Below are 25052 nucleotides of genomic sequence, written 5' to 3'. Positions count from 1 at the left end.
AAGAACCTATCTATCTCTGTCTTAAAGACACTCAGTGAATTGGCCTCCACAGCCTTCTGCGGCAAAGAGTTCCACAGATTCACCACCCTCTGGCTGAAGAAATTCCTCCTCATCTCTGTTTTAAAGGATCGTCCCTTTAATCTGAGATGGTGTCCTCTGGTTCTAGTTTTTCCTACAAATGGAAACATCCTCTCCACGTCCACTCTATCCAGGCCTCGCAGTATCTTGTACATTTCAATAAGATCCCCTCCAATCCGTTGTTAAGGAAGTATTAAGAGGACATTTAGAAAATCAAAACGCAATCCATCAGAGTCAGCATGGTTTTATGAAGGATAAATCATGTTTGACTAATTTGTTAGAGTTCTTCAAAGATGTAACAAGCCAAGTTGATAATAGACACCCTGTAGATGTAGTATATCTGGACTTCCAGTGCTGCACAAAAGGTTAATACACAAGCTAAGATCACATAAGATTAGGGGTAATTTATTAGCTTCGATAGAAGACTGGCTAACCGACAGAAGGCAAAGATAAATGTGTCTTTTTCTAGTTTGCAGGATGTAACTAGTGGGGTGCCACAAGGTTCAGTCCTCGGGCTCCAACTGTTTACGATATATATAGGGATAGAATAACTATAGCCAAATTTGCAGATGACACTAAAATAGATGGGATAGTATGTTCTGAAATTTATAAATGGATATAGATATGTTACGTGAGTGGGCCAAAATTTGGCAGATGGAGTTTGACGTGGATAAATGTGAATTATCCATTTTGGTCGGAAAAATTTAAAGGCAACTTATTATCTAAATGGCGAGAAACCTCAAGAGTGCGTCGGTGTGGAGGCATCTGGGTGTCTTCGTGCATGAATCTCAGAAAACTAGTATGCAGGTCATAAGGAAGGCAAATGGAATTTTGGCCTTTGTCGCTAAAGTAGTTTCTGCAACTGTATAAGGTATTGGTGAGACCGCACATTGAGTACTGTGTACAGTTTTGGTCCCCTTATTTGAGGAAGGATGTAGTTGCATTAGAGACAGTTCAGAGGAGGTTCATTAGATTGATTCCAGAGATTAGGGGTTTATCTTACGAAGAGAGGTTGAGCAGTTTAGGCCGATACCCTCTCGAGTTTAAAAGAATGAGAGGAGATCTAACTGAGGTATATACGACGATAACCGGTGTTGACAAAGTAGACATAGAGTGGACACTTCCTCGTGGGGCAGTCTAGAACAAGAAGTCATAATTTAAGGTTAAGAGATAGCAGAATTAAAACAGAGATGAAGAGAAATTACTTCTCTCAAAGGAATCTCGTGAATCTGTGGAATTCACTACCCCAGAGTGCACTTGATGCCGGGAGTTTGAGTAACTTTAAGGAGGAGATAGACACATTTTTAATCAATAAGGAGTTGAAGGGTTATGGAGAATGGGGTGGAAAGATGGAGTTGAGGCTGAGAGGAGATCAGTCATGATTGTATTGAATGGCACAGCGGGCTCGAGCGGCTGAATTGCCTACTCCTGCTCCTAGTTCTTCTGTTCTAAATAGGACAATCAGCTTGTTTAAAAAGAAGCTGGACAAGTTTTTAGTTGGGAACGGAAAATAGAGCAGAGGTAGTTAATAAAATGCTTCCGACATATTGGTTCTCTGCCACCAGATTAAATTATGGGGAACATTTTCCGTGCAGGACACTAGGCTAGGGCTGAATGGCGCCGTATTCTGAAATTTGTTTGATACTTTGAGAATGGAGATTTTTACTGCAAAGCATTTCCTTTGAATATTAAATGGATGGATTAAGGCAGTTTGGATGTGGTATGTGCAACAATGGGCTTGGTGGCTGATTCATTTTCATTCCAAGTTTTATGTTTCCCTGTGCAGGACACTGAATGTTTTTTATGTAAGATCCATACCAGCCTAATGTGTCTGAGTAAGCTATTTACCTTTATCATGAAAATTATAATGTTTTCTTTGCCCACACCCCCCCTCGCCAGCAAACAGAATATGTAGCCTCGTTATACTTTAATGAAAACGTATGTTAACTTAATCGTAGACTGCCTATGAATGAAAATGGTGTGAATTGGTTTTACATCCCACCAACTCTAAGAAACTCTTGTGTAAACTCAGAGTTAGATCCCTACCTGAAAAAAGGCAGAGTGAAATTTCCTCATCCAAATGTTTTGCCCCTTTCCTTCCAGATTTCTGGTCTGATCCAGATCTTGGATTTACACAGTAACTCTTTAGTGTTACTGCAAAGTGATATCTCTTCACACCAATATTACAGTTGTAGTCTAAAGGCACATTGCTGAGAGCACTGCTGCTTGCAAAAATGCAACATTTTGCAGATGAGTGAGGTTAGTGATAAATAACCATTGATTATTAACACCCAGTACACAGAATTATGTCTTGTGGAAGCACTATTTCTCAACAATTTTCTTTTCTCGGTATGAGGTTGAAATGTATTATTCACCAGTGAAAAATATTCAAATATTCTAACATGCTCATGTAACCTTAAACATCAGAAATCAATGTCGGGGAAAAAGCTGTTTAAAAAATAAAAGAACGAATCAGCATGTTGCAGAGTAATTATATGTTTACTTTTCCAATTTATCCAAATGCACATAATCAACAATTTCATTTTAGATCATTTCACTCAGAAATCATTTGCGAGAATTTTTTCCTTATTTTGTTTCATAGTAATTTGTGCATCCTACCACAATATCACTGTTTATCCAACAGAACTTGAGAGAATGAGACAAACATAATTCAAGAAAATTTATTTTTTTTAACTTTATTTTTGGAAAATGTTAGGAAAATTTTTATCGTTTTTAAAAAAATTTAGAATACCCAATGTTTTTTTCCAATTACGGGGCAATTTATCGTGACCAATTTGCCTCGCCTGCCCATCTTTGGGTTGTGGGGGTGAGACCCACGCAAACTCGGGGAGAATGCGCAAACTCCACACTGACAGTGATCGGGGAAAAGGCCGACAGGGCCGGGATCGAGCCCAGGTCTGCAGCATCGTGAGGCAGCAGTGCTAACCACTGTGCCACCGTGCTGCCCAGGAAAATTTTAATGCTGCCCAGGAAAATGTTAATAGTATAAATCAAGTTACAAGAATAGGAGGGAGTTTCGCTAATGGGGTTCAAGGGCAAATGTGTATCATTGTGTCTCAATGATGGGAATGACAGTCAGTTCTTTCACATTGTTGAGGGTACGTGCTATTGTTTTGGTATGTTGTTGCCTTTACATTGTAAAACACTTAAATTGTCTGAAGTATAAATAATGTGTATGGGGCTTTGGGTTGTATTTTGTTCATGTTTTAATTATAGCAAGGTGACAACAATGTTCGAACAATTAACCTACTAGGGATGGCATTCAACCTGAGACTTGAATAGTTTAGTTTAAAGCTGTTCAACTCGCCTTTCCCAATTGATTGGTCTGGTTTAAAAAAAAAATTTAGAGTACCCAATTAATTTTTTCCAATTAAGGGGCAATTTAGCGTGACCAATCCACCTACCCTGCACATCTTTGGGTTGTGGGGGCGAAACCCACCCAAACACGGGGATAATGTGCAAACTCCACACACACAGTGACCCAGGGCCAGGGTCGAACCTCGGACCTCGGCGCCGTGAGGCAGCAGTGCTAACCACTGCGCCACCGTGCTGCCCCAATTGATTGTCTGTAAAGGCACTGTCCAGTATTGTATTGAGAATAAAGACTGGGAAGATCCCAGGTCTGAGCTGTGCTGGCTGATGCTATTACACTGGTTTCTGAATAAAGGCAGTTCTTAAGTAATTTCTTAAAATGCTCATTCTTTGACATGAACCAAAATTAATTACTTAATTATGGGATATATCACACCACCTCCTGTTCTCTCCTAATGTCCTGGCAGTGGCAAGAGTGAGAATCCTGGCAAGTCTCTTTTCTTCCCAGCTTATAGGTGCAGAGGCTAATTCTAGTGCCCTCAAAGTTGCCTTGGTTACAAGCGGCCAACTTAATGCAGACCACAAGCCTGTGACCATCTTGGTTTATCATCTCAGTTTCACACTGGACACTGCACCAACCAGCACCTTATATACCTTGTGCCATGTGCTAGCAAAAGTAGAAATAGGAAGATAGGGATAATCAGTGCATGGATTGAGGCATGGTGCAGAAGAGAAGGCACTGGGACCAGTTCTGGGACAGGAGGCAGCAATTGGAAAGGAAGAGGTGGGCACTTGAAATGAAATGAAAATTGCTTATTGTCACGAGTAGGCTTCAATGAAGTTACTGTGAAAAGCCCCTAGTCACCACATTCCGGCGCCTGTCCGGGGAGGCTGGTACAGGAATCGAACCGTGCTGCTTGGTCTGCTTTAAAAGCCAGCGATTAGCCCTGTGAGCTAAACACTTAATATTCAGAGATATAAAAAGTTCAGAAATGATAGTGAAGGCACAAAGAGAAGTAGGGTAGCAGTCCTGAAATGTGGAAGACATTGTAATATTGAAAAGAGAGGATGTCCGTGTGGATACATAGGTAGAATCCTTTTGGTTAGGGTTGAGAAGCAACAAAGGCGTGATCGCACTACTGGGGATATTCTATAGGCCTCCAAATAGTGAGAAAGTGAACCAAATCTACTGGGAAATCACAGATGTGCAGGAACTATAGAGTGGTGATATTGGACAATTAACCAAATTGTATTGAGGTAATGCATGTGTAAAGGGTAAGGAGAGGAAGGAATTTCTGAAATGTGTTCAGGAGAACTTCCTTGAACAGTTTATTCTCGATCCAAGTAGGGGAAGGTATGTTGGAGTTGGTGTTGGAATTGCTCAGTCCCAAGCCTTTGTGTCAAACCAGTGATAGCTCTTCATTTGTTTATGCGTCTGTAAAGGCATTGTTAGGATAAAGGAATAGGCTGAATTCGAGTTAAACCCATGCCTCCACCCTATCTCCGTAACCGAGTAACCTCACCTAACCTTTTGCACACTAAGGAGCAATTTAGCATGGCCAATAACCTGAACATCTTTGGACTGTGGCAGAAAACCAGAGCACCCGGAAGAAACTCACGCAAACACAGGGAGAAAGTGCAAACACCTCACAGACGGTCACCCAAGGCCGGAATTGAACCCGGGTACTTGGAGCCGGGAGGCAGCAGTGCTAACCACCATGCCGCCCATGTATGATGCTTGTCACTTGAATTCTTCAAGTCAGAACAATACCAAATATAATCAATTGAGAGGTAAAGTGAAGTGGGAAATAAGACTGCAAGGAGGGAATATGACAATAGAATGCAGTTAATATAAAAAGGAACCTAAAAATCTTCTCCCAGCATATATGTATATATACATATAATAAGTGTATGTAGTTGGGCGGCACCGTTGTTAGCACTGCTGCCTCATGGCTCCGAGGTCCCGAATTCAATGTCGACCACGGGACACTGGGTGGAGTTTGCACATTCTCCCCGTGTCTAAGTGGGTCTTACCCCACAACCCAAACAATGTGCAGGTAGGTGAATTGGCCACGCCAAATTGTCGCTTAATTGGGTACTCTAAATTTAATGGTTTTTTTTTTTAAATTTTTAAATTTAGATTACCCAATTATTTTTTCCAATTAAGGGGCAATTTAACGTGGCCAATCCACCTACTCTGCACATTTTTGGGTTGTGGGGGCGAAACCCACGCAGACATGGGGAGAATGTGCAAACTCCACACGGACAGTGACCCAGTGCCGGGATCGAGCCTGGGACCTCAGCGCCGTGAGGCGGTTGTGCTAACCACTAGGCCACCGTGCTGCCCTTAAATTTAATGTTTTTAAAAGTGTGTGTAGTAAGAGGTATTGTGGGACCCATTAGGAACAAAGAAGTTGATATATGCTTAGTGGCGTAGGGCATTACTATAATTTTTTATAAGTATTTTATATTTTCTAAGGTGTTTTCTCAGGAAGAGAACGCTGATAAAATATTGGTCGAAGCAGAGATCGAAGTATTGGATGTTGTGAAAATTGATAGGCAGGGTGTCATGGAAAGGCTGGCTGTACTTAGTGGATAAGTCGCCTGGTCCGGATGGTCTACATCCCAGGTTGCTTAAGGAAGTGGGAGTGGAGATTATGGATGGGCTTGCCGTAGTCTTCCAATCTTCCCTACATTCAAGAGACATGCCAGAGGATTGGAGAATGGCAATTGTGTCACGCTTATGCAAGAATGCGTGTCAGGGAATGCCTAGTAACAACAGATTGGTAAGTTTAATATCAGTGGTGGGTAAGAACTAAGAATCAGCGGAAAGAAAACCAACGGGCAATTGGAGGGGTTTGATCTAATTAAGGAGAACCAGCATGGATCTGTAAAATGCAATTCATGCTTCATATAATCTCATTAATTTTTTGATGAAATAACAAAGAAAGTTGATGAAGGCAATGCAATGATGTTGTCTAGGTGACATTTAATAACGAGTTTGACAAAGTATCATGTAAAAAGCTGGTTAACAAATATGAAGCTTGGGGAATAAGAGGGACAGGTCAGAAAACAGAGAGTTGGGATAAATGCTTGCTTTTCAGGCTGGAGGATGGGAGGCAAAGGTGTTCCCCAAGGTTTGGTGCTATTATCACTGCCTTAATGATATATACAAAAGACTTGGATCTTGGAATACACAGTAAAATTTTAAAATTTGCTCATGATACAAATTTGGAGGTGTGGCAAACAGCAAGAATCGCCTGCAACAGGACATAGATAGGCTAGCAGAATGGGCAGACTAGTGGCAGATGGAATTTAATGCATTTTGGCAGAAGGGATAGAGAGAGGCAATAAAGACTTAATGGTGCAGTTTTAAAGAGTGTGCAGGGACAGAGGGCCCACAGAGTCCATGTTCACATGTCATTGAAGGTGGTGGGACACAGTGATAGAGTAATTAGCAAAGCATGTGGGATCTTGGACTTTATAGATAGTGCATTGAGTACAAAATCAGGGAGGTTCTGCTGAAACTTTATATAGCACGGGTTAGGTTGGAGTATTGTGTCCAGTTCTGGTTTCCACACTTTGGGGAAGGTGTGGAGGAGAATTATAAAGATGGTTCCAGGATGAGGAATTTTATCTTGAAGATTAGGTTGGCGAAACTTGCATTGTTCTCCTTGGAGCAAAGGAGATTGATAGATATGCACACAGTTATGACAGGTTTAGATCAGGTAGACAAAGAAAAGCAGTTCCCATTTGCTGATGATACAAGGATTAGGGGGCGTAGATTGAAGGTTTTGAGCATAAGATGCAGGCGGGGATAGGTGAGGTAAGTGAGTGGTAATGACCTGGACATCACTACCGCTGAGGCTGATGGAAGAAGAGCCGATTAATCATTCAAAACAAAATTATATGGGCAGTTAAGGGAAATACATTTTTGTAGAGCTACAGGGATAAAGCAGGGGAATAGAATTAACTGGATTGTCCTGCAAAGACCATAAGATGTAGCAGAATTGGGCCATTCAGCCCATCAAGACTGCGATAATGGCTGATATGTTCCTCATCTTCATTCTCTTGCCTTCTCCCCATAACCCCTGATCCCCGGGAAGCACGGTGGTCTAGTGGTTAGCACAACCGCCTCACGGCGCTGAGGTCCCAGGTTCGATCCCGGCTCTGGGTCACTGTCCGTGTGGAGTTTGCACATTCTCCCCGTGTCTGCATGGGTTTCGCCCCCACAACCCAAAAATGTGCAGAGTAGGTGTATTGGCCATGCTAAATTTCCCCTTAATTGGAAAATATAATTGGGTAATCTAAATTTATTTTTAAAAAAATAACCCCTGATCCCCTTATTAATGAAGAATACTGCTTGATGTGCTGTTACTACAGGGCTACAGACCAAGAGTTGGAAGTGGAATTAGACAGAATTGTCCTTTCTTAGAACATAAGAACTAGGAGCAGGTGTAGGTAATTTAGTCTCATGCCTGCTCCACCGTTCAATACAATTAAGGCTGATCTAATCCTGGCCTCAACTCCACCGTCCTGCCCGTTCTCCGTAACCCTTCAACCCATTACTAATTAAAAATCTATCTAACTCCTCCTTAAATTTACTCACTGTCCCAGCATCCACCGAACTCTGGGGTAGCGAATGCCACAGATTCACGACCCTTTGGGAGAAGTCGTTTTTCCTCATCTCGGTTTTAAATTTGCTACCCCTTATCCTTTTAGAGTACCCAATTATATTTTTTTCCAATTAAGTGGCAATTTAGCCTGGCCAATCCACCTAACCTGCACATCTTTTGGGTTGTGGGGGCGAGAACCCACGCAGACACGGGGAGAATGTGAAAACTCGACACTGACAGTGACCCAGGGCCCGGTTTCGAACCCGGGTCCTCATCACTGTAGTCCCAGTGCTAACCACTGCGCCACCGTGTTGCCCCTGCTACCCCTTATCCTGGGACTATGACCTCTCGTTCTAGAATGCCCCACAAGAGGAAGAATTTGCTGATTCCTCACAATTGCTTTCTTTTGATTTTGCCTCCACAGCAAATGTAAACATCTTGTCCCATTTCACCGCAACATATTTGAAAGCAAGAAAATGGAGGGCAAAACATGCCATGCAAGCGTGGCTTTGATCCACCTTGAGATCCAACAAGTCTCTCTCTGATGGGGTAGATCACAGAATAAAACTAACAGTGAAAGTATTGTGATGCCTGCCCTTACACCTGAAGGTGACATGAGTACATGCAATCAACTCTGATGTGAGCAAGCAGTTTTTAAAAAAGGGTCTAAAGCGTTCTAATAATGGAAACATTGCAGTTTTGGAACAGGTCACCTTAGGCATAAGAAGCCGCTTTATTCTTTGATTTAAATAGATTGCATAAGAAGGAACAAAGGGTTTGAGAGGGAATGATGCATACAAGTCACAGAAACCTAATTTGTGGGTACTAAAAACAGCTAGCCCAAACCTGAACTAATCGTAAATATGAAGCCCAGGAAGGCTATTAGAATTATCCAGCAATGTGGTCAGATTGTGTTTGGAATAATGTGCTCAATTTTAGGAACTCTACCTTGTGAAAGATAAACAGGCCTTCAGGGAGTCCCAATAATGATGTACCAGGATGATAACCTGAGATGAAAGCACTTAGCTATTATGAGAAATAGGTAAACTTGGGTTATATTCTTCAGATATGAGGCGTTAAGGGCTAATCCGATTGTGGTAAAGGGATTTAATAACATAAACATTCTTTCCTCTAGTAGGGGGATCTAGAACAAGGGGACATAATCTTTAAATTAGAACTAAGTCAGTTAGAGGTGAAACCACAAAGATTTCCTTTATACAAAGGCTGTGAGAATATAGAATGTATTATCCCAGGAGACGCTAAATGCAGAATCAAATGCCATGTTTAAAAGGGAAGTGGCTGCATATTTAGAAAGTAAAGTATATGAAAAAAGGCAGGTAAATACAATTATAGAGATAAAGAACTACCATTTCTGATAACATGGTTTCACACCCTGGATAGGCCAAATTACTTGCTCTTGCATTATAAACCGATGTACTTAATTGTTTTTGTCTTTAATATTTATGTGATAAAGTGTGAAAACACATGGATTTCTTCATCTCTACCTTTACAGACTACCTCCCTTAAGAGCCCCCCCAGCTCCTCACTCCCTCCAGACGTCTATGCCCACTCCCTTACAAAACATCTTTACAGTTCTTTCCCATCATCAGTGCCTGTTCCTTGCACATCATTATCATGAGACCTACTTCTTCCCTCTTGATACCCTCGCCATTCGATTCCTGACCATCCAAATCCCCAGCCTGACCTCCATGCTTGTGACATTGTGAAAGCCGCTCTTTCTTCTGTCATTCCCCCTATCCTTTTTAGAACAGTACAGCACAGAACAGGCCCTTCGGCCCTCAATGTTGTGCCAAGCCATGATCACCCTACTCAAACCCACGTATCCACCCTATACCCGTAACCCAACAACCTCCCCCTTAACCTTACTTTTTTTTTTAGTAGGACACTACGGGCAATTTAGCATGGCCAATCCACCTAACCCGCACATCTTTGGACTGTGGGAGGAAACCGGAGCACCCGGAGGAAACCCACGCACACAGTGGGAGGACGTGCAGACTCCACACAGACAGTGACCCAGCCGGGAATCGAACCTGGGACCCTGGAGCTGTGAAACATTTATGCTAACCACCATGCTACCCTGCTGCCCTGTAACTTTTCAAAGCTACTACTAGCAGTCCCATCCTCAAAAACTCCACATCAACCAATCTCTTCTTTCCTGTTACATGCCACCTTCTCCCAGCTCCATACCCATCTTTTGCGAAGCTCAGCATTTATACTTCTCCTGCCTGACTTCTAATCTTCTCACAGAATCCTTGCCAGTCATAAACGGCATATCTTGACAATGATCTTACTCTTCTGAACTCTGGTGGGTACAAACCTAACCTCTCCAGCCTTTCCTCAAAAGACAAACTGCCTCTTGCTGATATTAGTCTAGTAAACCTTCTCTGAACTGCTTCTAATACACTTAGATTTTTCCTTAAATAAGGAGACCAATGCTGAACACAGCACTCCACGTCTGGCCTCACCCATGCCCTATACAATGGAAGCATCATCTCCCTACTTTTGTAATTTATTCCCCTCGCAATAAACCATAACATTCTCCCTCTTGGCATTCCTCCCTTTCTGTCAAAGGCATCCTCATGATCAGTATTCAGTCATTTTGGTAATGTCTTGGCCATTCCTTGACTATTGACTGACTCCATTAAATAAACAACAGGAACTTGCATTTGTCTGATACCTTTAGGGCAGTACGGTAGCACAGTGCTTAACATTGTGGCTTGACAGCGCCAGGGTCCCAGGTTCGATTCCCCACTGGGTCACTGTCTGTGCGGAGTCTGCACGTTCTCCCCGTGTCTGCGTGGGTTTCCTCCGGGTGCTCCGGTTTCCTCCCACAGTCCACAAAGACGTGCAGGTTAGGTTCATTGGACATGCTAAATTACCCTTGGTGTCCAAAAAGTGAGGGCTTAAAGTGGGTCGATACAGACTCGATGGGCCAAATGGCCACCTTCTGCAATGTATGTTCTAGGTTCTATGTTCTTTACCATAATAAAACTGTCCAAGGAGCTGTACGGGAACATTATGGAAGAAAATTTGACACTGAGTCACAAAGCAGATATGATGGGCACAATCGACAGTCACGTTGCGCCTGAAAGGCAGCATGCTGCAATGCAACGTGGCTGAAAGAATCTGGGAGACCACGCACCCGGGATCTACCCGGCTCACAACGGCTCGCGAGATCATGTTTTGGCAAATCTGCATATTAGAGCGAGACAGCTAGTCACAATGGAAAATGCAGTTTTCCGGGGCACCCGAGGCGTTGGGATCCATCCCTTTCACCTCGGAGACGTCGGGCGGGCGCCATTTAGCTTTGGTCTTCACAAACGGGGACCAGACACAACAACACTCATGGGGTTTCCCAGGAGATCGGAGGCCCCCAGGTGTTTGCCCCCTGTGCAGGATATGCCCTAGCACTGCTGGTGCCACCTTGGCAGTGCCATCTGGGTGCCAGCCTGGCACTGCCAAGATTCCCAGGTGGCAGTGCCAGGATGCCATGCTGGCATTTTGCACGCAGTGGTGATTAGGCCAGGGGTACCCTGTGTGACTGTTGTGGGGATGGGAGGGGGGATGGGGACCCCCACATAGTATGTTGGGACTTGGGAGGGGAGGGGTCGGAGTTTGCGTGTGGGCTCCAGAGATCGAGACGCCATTTAAAAATGACGCCCCAATCTCTTGTTGCATCGACGAGTTCTGGCAAGTGGAGCTGGTCAGTGCAGAAATCAGGGCTATGTGCAGCCTCGGCTGCACGTTCTCTGCCGAGGCCCCTTTTCTAATTGGGGCGTGTTAAATAGCGGGGTGTTACTTGACTCTGCGAGCACCGGGTAACATGCGGCTAAATATGCTCACTCTGGGACTTTGCTCCCATTTAGTTAAATCACGCCTGATGTGCGGATTAGCTGGATTGGCCGTGATAAATTGCCCCATAATGTCCAGGGATGTGCAGATTAAGTTATGGGGTTTCGGGGATAGGTCAGGGTGGACGGGGGAGTGGACATAGGTAAAGTACTCAGTTGAAGAGTCGGTGCAGACTCGGGCCGAATGGCCTCCTTCTACACTGTAGCGATTCTGTGAGGCCAGATGACCAAACACTGGGTCAAAGAGATAGGTATTAAAGTGCATGTTAAAGGTGGGAAGAAAGGTGAAGAGATATAGGGAGGGCATCCCACAGTTTAGCGTCGAGGAAGCTGGAAACATGACCACCAGTGATTATTAAAATCAGGAATGCTTAAAGGTGTCAGAGATTACAGATGGAGGTAAGGGCAATTAGTGAGGGATTTGAACAAAAAAAAGGAGAATTTTAACATCAAGGCATTGCATGACTGAATACCAATTCTGATTAGTAAGCATAAAGGGAGATGGGGGTGTAGGACTTGGTGCAAATTAGGAATGGCCAGCAGAGTTTTGGATGACCACCATTTGCAGGGGTTGAGTGAGGTTGAACATGGGCTCCTGGTCAGGGATGCATTGGAATAATCAAGTCTGCAAAGGCATGGATAAGGTTTCAACAGCAGATAAACTGAGGCAAGTATGAAGTGGCTAATGTTACACATGTGGAAATGGACTGTCTTGGTTACCATCTAGATGTGTGATTGAAAGGCCATCCCATGATCAAATACAACACCAAGGGTGCGAAGAGTCTGGTTCAGTCACAAACAGTTGCCAGGGAGAGAGATGGAGTCAGGGGAAAGGGAACCGAGTCCCTGACTGGAACTGAAGACGATGACTTCCATCTTCCTCGTATTCAGTTGAAAGAAATTTTTGTTCATCCAGAACCTCATGTCAGAGAAGCAGCCAGACAATTTTGAGATAGAGTGAGGGCAAAGAAAGGTAGAGGTGAGGTACGGCTGGGTATCAGCACTGTACATGTCGAACTTGCTGCCATGATTTTGCATGATGTAGCTGAGGAGCAACATGTAGATGTCAAAAAGCCATGGACCAAAGATAGATCTTTCAGAAACACCAGAGATTAATGATGCAGGAACAAGAAGAGAGGCCATGGCAGGTGATTCTCTGGCTATGACAGGAAAAATAAGAATAATTATTTTATTCTTTAATGGGATATCACTGGCAAGGCTAGCATTTGTTGCCCATATTTAATTGCCCTTGAACTGAACAGCTTGCTGGACCATTCCAGAGGGCACGTCAGAGTCAACCACATTGCTGTGGGTCTGGAGTCACATGTAGGCCAGTTCGGCTAAGGACGGCAGATTTCTTTCCCTTGAGGACATTAATGAACCTGGTGGATTTTTACAACAAGCTGTGATAGTTTCATGGTAGCATTATTTTTTTTTAAATTTAGTGTGCCCAATCATTTTTCCAATTAAGGGGCAATTTAGAGTGGCCAATCCATCTAGCTTGCACGTTTTTGGGTTGTGGGGGCGAAACCCACGCAAACACGGGGAGAATGTGCAAACTCCACATGGACAGTGACCCAGAGCCGGGATCGAACCTGGGACCTCAGCGCTGTGAGGCCGCAGTGCTAACCCACTGCGCCACCGTGCTGCCCATGGTCAGCATTATTGAGACTAACTTTATATTCCAGAATTATGTATTGAATTCCAATTCCACCAGCTGCCGTGGTGGGATTTGAACCTGGGCTTCTGGATTACCCGTCCAGTGATATTATCACCACGCCACCATCTCCCCATGAAACCAGGCAAGTACTATCCCACCCAGTTGGATGAATGTGGAGAGGCATTGGAGTAGAATCTCAAGGTCCACCATGTCAAAGGCAGCAGACAGGTTGAGGAGAGAGAGTTTAATTTTGTCACAGTCATCAGTTAGGATGCCACTTGTGATTTGGTAACAGCAATTTTGGTATTACATCAGAAGCAGAAACCTGAATGCAGGATTCAATGAAGAGTCCAGATGGGCATGGGTGGTAACAACACATTCAAGACTTTGGAGAGGAAAAGGAAGTTTGCAAACCGGGCAGTAGTTTGCAAGGGTGGAGTGGGACAGTCGTTTTTCTAGAGGAGAGAGGTGATGAAAGATTTAAAGGAGAGGGGGACAGTACCCGAGGGGACTGAACCATTAATAATGTCAACTGATGCAGGACCAGGAAGGGAAGTTCAGTGCTCAGCAGTTTAGTGAGAAGGAAGTCTTCGGAGCAGGTGACAGTCCTCATCAACAAGATGAGCTAGGAGAGCATGACAAATTAGGAGAGAAACAAGAAAAAAATGCAAATTCCGGGCCAGGGCAAGGGAGACCCTAGACAAAATTTGTCTCAACTGGCAATGGGAAAGAGGAAAGCAGCAGAGGCAGCCGAATGGATGGCCGCAATCTTAGTACCAACAAAGTCCATTGACTCAACACATTAATCGTTGTTAGAGGGTGGAGACGGCAGGGGTGGGTGGTATAAAACGATGTTTGGTGGTGAAGTGACTTTGTTTTTGCCTTCCTTGATGATCTTTGTATAGTGGTCAGTTTTAGTGATGAAAAGCATGGCCCTATAATACTGGTTTTCGAGCTCGATTAGGGGCTGGTTTAGCTCACTCAGCTAAATCGCTGGCTTTTAAAGCAGACCAAGCAGGCCAGCAGCATGGTTCGATTCCCGTACCAGCCTCCCCGGACAGGCGCCGGAATGTGGTGACTAGGGACTTTTCACAGTAACTTCATTGAAGCCTACTCGTGACAATAAGCGATTTTCATTTTCATTTCATTTCAATGAATGGTTTAACTCGTTGTTCGCCAGAGACATTCAGACCTGCACTGCGCCTTTGGACCTAAGGGAGTCAAGGGGGAACCCTTATTGTTAGGATGACAAAGATTAATAGTTCTAGAGCATTCAAAGACATCAAAGATGGTGGAGGGGGTGTGATTTTTTTTAAAATTAAGACCAACAAAGAGGTCAGGATGAATTAAAGGCCAAGGCAAAATAGTTGGAAACTTTAAAAAGCAGAGCTAAGTGACTTGGGAGAGAGATTTTTTTCTTTCAGGGTCTGCAGCAGAAAAATGTGGGATTGGGAGAAGAATATGGTTAGGAAGGAATACAAGGAAATTATTCTAGATTATACTAAACAGTGAGGCACCAATTTATTCACTAGAAATGCCATGCCACAGACTAAGATTGACCACCAATATGCTCCAGTCTAAACTGACCATGTTTCTTTGGAATGCATGTGCTGTTTGATTGTGTAATTTAGAAACACAAAGCAAATTTTCAGGTGTAAATGAAAGGGTGCCAAGAAAGACAAAATATAGTGCTGAATTATGTCAATATTGCAGCACTCAGATTAATGATTGGTATTTATTCAGTAATGTCGCTAGACTGGTAATCCAAAGGCCCAGGCTATTGCTCTGGGGACATAGATTAAAATCCCACCATGGAAACTGGTAGAATTTAAATGGATACATTTGCAATATAAAGCTAGTCTTAGCAATGATGGCTATGACAGTTTTCACTGATTGTTGTAAAAACCCATTGGGAAATCTGCCAACCTTACTTGGCCTGGTCTACATGTGTGTCAAGACAGTGTGGGTAATTCATATTTACCCTATGAAATGTTCAGTTCAAAGACAATTCGGGATGGACGACAAGTGCTGGCCTTGTCCATATCCCATAAAATACTTTTTAAAATATCTTTACAACAATAATTTAACTTTTAAAAAATAGAATTCTGAAGTTGTACCTAATTTTTGATTGGAGCTTAAAACAAGAGTGAATCTAGGCAATTGTTGTTGCCAGATATCCATCCATCTTTGTTTCATTGATTACGTTCCAATAAAAAGAAGCCATGGAATTATGGCAAGACAGCCAACTTTCTGTCAGTTAGGGTATTTACAAATAATGGCGTAGGGAACTCTGTTTAGTGGATATTGCACAATTTAACATGGTGCAGGTCATGCAGATCAATAAAAGTTAAATTTTCTGAGGTTGGACAAGTTAGGATGTTGCCTACATTCATACATAAAGACAGCTACATAACTGAGTGAATTACTGGGGAGGTGGTCAGTAATTGCAAAATTGTACCTAGGACAAAGTCATGCCTTCAGGAGAAAATTGGAGGGAGAAAGTAAAGGTAAAATGAAAAGTCGCCACAGTTCCAGATGACCATCGGCTGGTGATTTAACCTGAGGATCATCACACCTCAGGCGAGGGGAAAGGTCGAGAAAGTGGGCCTTCATGAATAACTTTCAGAATAACCATTAATAATAAGGGATAAAGTAAGAGATTATTGGCTGGTCCAGACAACGTAATATTCAAGCAGAAAATTAATAAGCCTTTACATTCACAAACAGAAACAACTCCCCTTTCAAATCCAAATCTGCATATTCGCCATTGAATGAGTTTTCAATGTTTGTATAGGTTTCGTCCTTCATTAATAAAGCATCATGCGGGTAGTGCGTTGCTGTATTCAATTTGTTGGAATTAGTAAATGCTTAAATGAAAGATATTCTTGTTAATGTATGAAACAAATGGTCATAATTAAATGCCATCATCTAGCGTGTTGAACCTGAAGTCCTGGCGGTTCAAAGAACTTTAACTTGAAGTCACTTGAAATAATAACTGTCTTACATAAACTTAAGATTCAACCTGGCAGCTTCAGAAGCAAGCCTGGGGCCCAGTTCTAATCAGTGCACATCGTTTAGGCTTGTTAAGGAAAAACATTTGTATGCATGTTACACAATCCGTTCTAACTTTGTACTTTGGAATGAGTCAAACTCACTTTTATGCTTCATTTAGGCAGTAGCTACCGATTTGCATGCTTTGAACCTCTTGTCTGGTAGTTACAATTGAAATATTGATAAAGTACAGGCAGCAAGAATACCTGACGCCTTTTCAAACCTGCTTTGACACCACACTGGAGTTGCATTGCATGGGGTGTTGAATTCAAGCAGTGTCCGTCTACCGCCCTCGAGGGCATCTCGCTCTGCTTCTCTCAGACTCAAGCCAGGCCCGTACTCCAAATGTATACTGCAACTTTAGATGTGAGTTCCACGCAGCAGGAATGCTAATTTTGAGTGTAGAGATTTTATTCTGAATTCTGGTAGCTGCATTCTCCTATTATTGGAATGAAAGCCCAGCTCAAATGAACAAAAACTTGACCGGCTAGCTTCAAGCTTGTTTTTGAGCCCATTAAAAAAACAATCAAATGCAGTTGCTCGGAATTGTATATTTCACCAATCCTCTGTGGTATTGCCCATGGAGAGTCAAAGCCAAATGTGGCCTGCAAGCAAAGTTAGGGAATGAAGGTCATCAGTTCAAGGCATGCATACGTAATTCGGTCCCCATTTTAAAACCATACTTTCTGTCTTCATTACTATTATATAATGGATGCTGATCTTATATTATTTTCTAATTAAGTAGCCAAATGCGCAACACTTTGGGTAGCAGAGAATACGTTAGTTAGGGCACAGATGTTTATCTACAGCACAGGCTGAGGGACTGGGAGACACAAAGCTACTACGCTGGTGCCACGATTGGCAGAAGGCTGTAGTTAGTGTGACAGGTTTACATGCACAGTTTCCATCATGGCTGTGGGCACTGAAATTTATTATTGAAACTGTTGACACAAAAGTATGACCAAAATGTGACAACAGGAACGAGGTTTTGTAAACATGAGACTTGTAATGCATTACAGATCAATCTTTTGTGGTCCGACATGTTTTGAGGGCGAGGTGAGGTATGGGGAGGAAGTCAATTCATGTGTCCGGAAGTAGTGTAAACTGGCCAATATTTGGGTTTCCATTATAGATTCCACTGAAATTTTCCATTAATTTCAATCTGAAGCACATTGAGAAGGGGACTGATCTAACAGGTGGCTGATCTAGTATAATTCCTTTACACTGTCGCTCAAGGTTAATATTACTCATCAGGGATTGATGACCAGGTGAAGGATTCAGTGAAGTTGGACAAAACATCCAGGCATTACCCCTGACCTCACGCTCATCTTAGCCAAAAGGACGAGAAACGCTACGCTTGTTCTTGGCCAAAATCTTCAAAAAACTTGGGGGTGGTGTTTGAAATGCTACTTAGCTTCAGGAATTTGTCCTTAAGATAAGGAAGTGAAGCAGGATTTCCACCTTTTTATCTCTATCCCATGATATCTATGGGGTGCACATCTGGTTAGGCCAGAATTGAGCTCAGCAGCGGAAATGTCCACAGATAAGGAGGCTGCTGAAAGTCGTTGGGCTTAGACATGAGAAAAGGCTACTTTGAACCGGGTACCAGAGGGTGGCTGGCCCTCATTGAACAGTGCCTCAGCAGCAATCATGGAGACAATTGGCTTAAAATACACAGCTATAGAGGTGCGCTGGCAAAATGAATAAAGCGATATAACCTGACTATATTTTGCTACTTGTACTGCAGCATAATGCGATGGGATAATGAGACGGATGTGTCTCTTATGGAAGGACATTTTGACGTTATTATCTGTGCTGATTGGTGAGTATGTACATTTTATATATTTAAAATATTACAAATATCATTTTGTGACACACAACATATTCGGGGGATAATTTTTCATGCTTTGTCTGTGTATTTTTTTTTGAAAAAGAAAGATTGCTTACCAAAAATCCAAGCATAGTAAATAGATGAAGTGCAGAGTAGCATAACGGTGACAAATTAATATGCAGCTTCATGTGACAGCTATCAAGTAGTGGTCTATCAGACAGTAACTTCTACCACATTATTTCGAAAGATTGATTTTAAGAGGCATTCCATTTTCTGAAATTGCCTCTTTTTCATGCTTGACTGACCAAAAAATGGACAACTTAGGCAAATTGCTAATAATTATGGCTCAGTGAGAAGCAGACTGGAGAAGGCAAATGTATCAACATAAACAGCTCTTTCTGCAGATTAAAAAGAGTCAGTTGGCCCTCTTTCCTCCCTTCCAAAAACAAATATCTGACCAATGGTACAGGAATTATTTTTGATATAAATAAAGCTTCAGAATCCTTTTTTGTCACTGTGTCAGACAGAGATGTATACATGATGTCATTTATTCTGATGTACCATTTATTGTATCAGATGCTTGTAAAATTATTTTCCTTTTTTTAAATTCTGAATTTATTATTGTTAGATGCATTATCGTGTGTCTAATTCTGCATTCATTTATCATTCTGGTGCAAAGGCAATTTTCTTTTGCTTTGTATAATTTTTTTTTACCCTTCCTAATTTAAAGTAATGCATACTTTGGTCCCTGGTCAACATGGGATTAGTTTATCTCAATTGGGGCGGCGTTAAGCATGCTACAGTTGGCCTCACTACACCTGTTCCTGATGGCTATCCGGTCATGGTTGGTGCAGTGTTCAGAGTTCAAGGTGTCAAATGAGACTGTCTGATAGACCATTGGATTCAGCTCTGATTCCAGCAGCATCTCCCTCTAACAACCCCACACTCCCCCAAACCCCACTTTGTTTAATAGATCACTGGCATTCACCGTCTACTTTCATGTTGAAGCGAATGGCCAGACAGTGGACAGCTGTCAGCTTGCATCAATGAAGTCATACCCTACATTAATCAGTCAACATCTTCAGGAAAGAATAGGGTGAAATTAGAAAGGGAGAAACTAATAAATGTAAGTAGTGCACAAGGGTTTTTTGATGCACAGATCCCCACCCCCATACCTTATTACTTTTATGCAATGGTAAATGGACTGCATTAGTAATTATGCAGTAAAGATATAAACCAAAGGTGCATCCTCCGAATCAAACAAAGAGCTAAGCAATGCCATATGATTCCAGCAAGCAATTTAGCAAATGCCTTCCTCACCTAATATTAGAATGGATACTTCAGGTTTTATTGCAAGGATAAAGATAATGCTGTCAGGATTAGATCAGATTAAGAATGAAGGCAGCGAGGAGAACTGGAGAAGGAGGCTGCAGTTTCCTTTGGAAGCTTATGCATGCTCACATATGGACTTTCCGCAGATTAAGTAGGTGAAGTGAGGTCCAACCGAAAGATTTAAAATTAAATTTATTCTTGCACAAGTACAGAATTAACTTGCTGTTCAGTCTTTATACCTATATTGATTTTAGAATAAACTTTCTGTCAAAAGGCAACAAAATTAGGTGGGACATAAATCCCTTTAGTTTGCCGCCGGGGAGCGGGGGGGGGAGGGGGGGGGGGGGGGGTTGGAGAATGTATTTATCTCGTGCCATCTGCCAAATGTTGACCAACAAGTGAGTAAAAAATACATTTAATAAAGCAAGTTCATTACTTATCTGTCAGATTCTTAACAGATGCATGAAATTAACATTTTTCTGTTTTTACATGAACCAAACAAAATAACTTCAATCTCCTGCAAAGTGGCTTCAAACCCCCTTTCTTTTTTTTTCTCCCCCCTCAATGTCAGCTTGTTTCTGGACCAGTACAGAGCCAGCCTCGTTGATGCAATGAAAAGATTACTCAAACCCAACGTAAGTGTGTTTCAATTTTCTTCTGAGCATGGACTTCAGAATAATTAGTTCCTCTGCACAATGATTGAGAATGTAATGGAATGGCAGGATTAATGTCATGTAATACTTTAATACTTATTATGTTCAACTTCAATTGAGTCGTCTTATCTATCTGATTCTTTCTTAATCATAAACTAGAAAAGTTCTTGTGTTCGGCTGACTGATAAGATGCACAGTGTGAAGCTAAGGAAATGAAATTGCTCCAAAGATGCATGAGATTTCTTTTGGATCAAAGTCAATCTTGAGTGATCAAAACTATTGCACGTTTTTCTTTTTTTTTTACAGCTATACCAGATACTAAATTATTTACCAGCATCAGCTGCCACATTTAAAATGTTGTTATTCCTTTATTTAGTATTGCACAATTTGTATAAGAAGGAATGACATATATACCTCATTTGAAATAAAGACGACGGAGCTTAGAATTTGAGTAATGCAGGAGTGTTTGAATAGTTCAAGATGAATGTTGAAGTAAATTATTGGAAGATAATCAGAAGCCACTAATTTTGATGTTCCCCCACAATCAGTTGCCTTTCAAGTTTAATCTCATTCTCGTCTATACTGTCTGATCTCTGACATGGCAGCAATAGGGATGCTAAAACAGAACTCCGCTTCCTTTGTTTGCAAAGGGGAATAAAAGTCAATCCTTTTATGCAGGTTTTGTCGGTCGACGTGGGGTTACGGCAGGATCAGGTTAGGCTGTGGAGCACTCCACTGTTGTATAACTTGCCCAACACACGTTCTTCTCGCTCTTGCCAGGAAAACCTCTGCTTGGGCAAGGCTTATGAAATGCTGGTTTTCCTGGAACCATGCCCCTATGTGAGTCATTACCCAAGAGAGGCGGAGAACTATCTAGAAAGAAAAGAAAAAGCAGACACATAAATAAAGTTTTTAGAGACCACTCTTCAGAATGACCTAATTCAAGTAATTGGTCTATTTTGTTTTAAACTCACACTTTGCTGTGTCACTTATGTTGCTCAATTCAAATGGTTAGATACTTGAATCAGAAAGGGGAATTATTATCAGAAATATCGCTGATGTCTTTTGAATTTACATGTATATGAAATTTAAACTGCTTTAATTACCAGAACGCTGAGATTAATCTGGTGTTTAAGTGAGGTGTGCATCGCAACGTGAAATGCTAATCCATGTTTTTGTGTTAGCTGTGCAAGATTATGTTGTATGGCTGGTGGGATTGAAATATTAACGTCAATAATCAGTAACCATTCCTAATTGTATTTTCGTTTTAGGGAAAAGTGCTTGTGTTTGCCCCTCAGAGAGGCGGCACTTTAAACCAGTTTTGCAGCCTTGCAGAGAAAGCCTGTTTAACTGCCCAGAGGCTTATGAATTACGACGACCATGTTTGGAACTTTCATCTCAAGGTCAGAGCTCTCTCGATATTAGGGTAGCATCACAATCCATTTTGCATTAAGAAGGGATCACGAGTTTTTTGGCAGATACCTTAAATGCCTTTGACTACAATATCCCCCATGGCATCTCCTCCTTTATTATATTAATTATGTTCTTGCGCAGCAAATCCTCTCAGACTACCTTGCCTGAAGCGGTTCATTATAGGAAGTGTTTATTAACACTTTCTACATAATCTTTAGGATGACAGTTCCAATTTTCTTTTATTATTTTGCTGGGATTTGTACTTGCTGGCATTCTGTCAGCCAGTAACCTATGCAGAGCTTGACTGTGTTCGCTGCCAGAGTTGTGCCCCTTCTTCTACATGGGCACTGTCTGCTATTTTGGTGATAGGGGTCAGCAGTTCTGCACACGTACATGTTTGGCCTGTTCTGTTTGAGCCAACATTATTCAATAAGTGATCAATTTCCCTCTCCTGAAAGGACTGCCTCTTTCTGGGTACTAATTGTCCTCTGATGCATTGCCCAAATAACCAATATTAACGTTCGAAATCTGTTCAACTCTGTGGGCATCACAGTGGAACCCAATCCCATCCTCAACTCGTGTCCACACATACAACTGCCCAGCGCTAATCAGGATTAGGAACTCTGGCTGACTTTTTTCATACTCTTCCCAGCCCAGTGGGATTGCTACCAGTTGTAACTACTATTCTCCCAAATTGGCTATTAACAGCGCACTTAACACAACACAAAAATCAACCCCTGGGACTCTCAAAAAAAATAAAACATTTCCTCAAATCACATCCATGTATTTTGTATGAACTAAAATCATCCCTATAACCTTCAATCCCAATTCTTGCAAAACAATCATCCAACTTCTCTTTAAAGTAGTTCAGTGAATCATCGGTAACTGCAAATGTATTTATGACAGAGCTTATTATGTTCAGATTTCAGAGCGCCGGTGTCAGTACTACATTCTCTCCATTTACACTGCTAAACCCAGATGTACTTGTTCTGATGGCAGAATTGATCCAATGTTTTGTTATTTTTGCAATGAAAATGCAGGGAGTTGGCAGATAGACACTTTCCTGAAATCAGAATGAAACAAATGCAAAAGTGAAGTGTCTTGATTTTGACAGAAATCTATTGCACATATTAATCGCTCCATGAGAAGAAAATGGCACGGTTCCTCACCTTGCATGTGACGATTCCTTTGAAACTATATTTCTTTTGTCGTCAAATTGAAATTGATTTTTTTTTTGGAACTTATTTGTATCTAGGTTCATGAAACTTCCACTACTCGTTTCTCAAAATAAGCAATCAGGCTTCCACCACATCCTTTCTCAAAATAAGCAATCAGGCTTCCACCCCATCACCAGCATCAAAACTGTACGGGCAATAGTCACCAATAACATCCTATGTGATTGCGACTGCAGTCATTTTTTCACCTCATTCTTCTCAACCCCTCCATTGCCTTCAAACATTCCTCCTCAAACATCTCTTCCCTGACTGTCTAACTCCATGATGCTGCGCTTTGCAACTGGTTCCACTTCTGCTTGTATCGTAATAGATATTAAGTTGTCTTAATTGATTTCTTATCTCCTGCCCGCACTGTCACCTTTAAGATTCCGTCTCAGAGGGCAGCACGGTGGCACAGTGGTTAGCATTGCTGCCTATGCGCTGAGGACCCGGGTTCAAATCCAGGCCCTGGGTCACTGTCCGTGTGGAGTTTGCACATTCTCCCCGTGTCTGCATGGGTTTCGCCCCCACAACCCAAAAATATGCAGGTTAGGTGAATTGGCCACGCTAAATTGCCCCGTAATTGGAAAAAACTATTGGGTACTCTAAATTTATAAAAAATAAAAAAAGATTCCATCTCAGTATTTACATGTTTTCCCCTGGTAGTTGGCTGGAAGCATTTGATGAAAATGGGGTGATCTTCGCCTTGGACATAAACCCTGGCTGTATCACTGTCTGTGCGGAGTCTGCACGTTCTTCCTGTGGGTTTCCTCCGGGTGCTCTGGTTCCTCCCACAAGTTCCTAAAGATGTGCTTGTTAGGTGAATTGGACATTCTGAATTCTCCCTCAGTGTACCAGAACAGGATAATAAAGACAATAAAGATTATTATTAAACCCTGCATATCTCCCATCTACCTCATTCACCATACCTGCTCCCACAGCAGTATATACCTCAGGTCTCCTAGTTCTAGCGAGAGATACAGTCTGCCCTGCAATATTCTGCACTTTCGTTCCCTTTCTAGAATCCTCCCTACGAACCCCAAAAAATCCCATGGACCTTCCCCAAACGAATGTGTTCGACTTTATTGCAATGTTAACACCTTCAAGTCTGACCTCCACCCTCTACCTTCTTTCCTGGTAGAAGAAGGAGACCCCGGAATATCTAATCTAATCTTTATTAGTGTCACAAGTAGACTTACATTAATATTGCAATGAAGTCAATGTGAAAATCCCCTAGTCGCCACACTCCGGCACCTGTTTGGTACTTGAGGGAAAATACAGAATGTCCAAATCACCTAACAAGCACGTCTTTCATGTCTAGTGGGAGGAAGCTGGAGTACCCGGAGGAAGCCCACGCAGACAGACCAGGGAGAAGGTGCAGACTCCGCACAGATAGTGACCCAAACTGGGAATCGAACCTGGGTCCCTGGCGCTGTGAAGCAACAGTGCGAACTACTGTGCTGCCTATATTCCCAGCTAGCCAGTCCTTACCTTGGGCGACCTGCCTTCCTTTCACTCTCCCACTTCCTATCCTTTACAAAATTATGGGGTTGATGAAACAAAGGTTTAAATTTATGTATCAGCTCAGAATCATCAGCCATTATTGCTGCTTCTCTAGCAGTCATCACCCTTTGGTCTTCAACATGGTTCTTGTCATAGAATTCTTAAATTCTTCGAAGAGAATTACTTTTCAGAGCCTCATAGGTAGTTACAACTCCCAATGCTTGTATCCATCGATTAAAATTGCTCTCTTAACCCTTTCAAATTCCCGGCTGTTTCCTGAAGTTCTGATACTTCGATCTATGTGGAACAAATTCATATGCACAAAAATAGCCTTTTTTACCTCATTGTAATCCTTAGAAACCCCCTCTGATAGGGAAGCATAAAATTCCTGTGCCTGCCCGTCAATTTACTTTTCATGAATAATGTCCACTTTTCTTTCAGCCACTCCTTTTGGGTTGTTATTTTCTCAAATGCCATGAAAAATGCCTCCTCTTCC

At 42.2% G+C, this 25052-nt stretch overlaps 1 protein-coding gene across 2 annotated transcripts in view; it reads left to right on the top strand.

Moving 5' to 3' along the window:
• camkmt (calmodulin-lysine N-methyltransferase) overlaps positions 1–25052 on the top strand; it is a 391947-nt gene that overhangs the window by 323993 nt on the left and 42902 nt on the right. For both annotated transcript variants that reach the window (XM_038813436.1, XM_038813430.1), the window contains exons 8-10: positions 18358–18432; positions 20345–20408; positions 21698–21829. In XM_038813436.1, coding sequence (XP_038669364.1) covers positions 18358–18432; positions 20345–20408; positions 21698–21829 — 271 coding nt within the window. The remainder of the gene's footprint in view (positions 1–18357; positions 18433–20344; positions 20409–21697; positions 21830–25052) is intronic.

Source organism: Scyliorhinus canicula, chromosome 1, assembly GCF_902713615.1.
Source record: "Scyliorhinus canicula chromosome 1, sScyCan1.1, whole genome shotgun sequence".
Taxonomy (NCBI): domain Eukaryota; kingdom Metazoa; phylum Chordata; class Chondrichthyes; order Carcharhiniformes; family Scyliorhinidae; genus Scyliorhinus; species Scyliorhinus canicula.
Note: the sequence above shows the minus strand (reverse complement) of the source record. Positions and strands in the feature narration are given on the sequence as shown.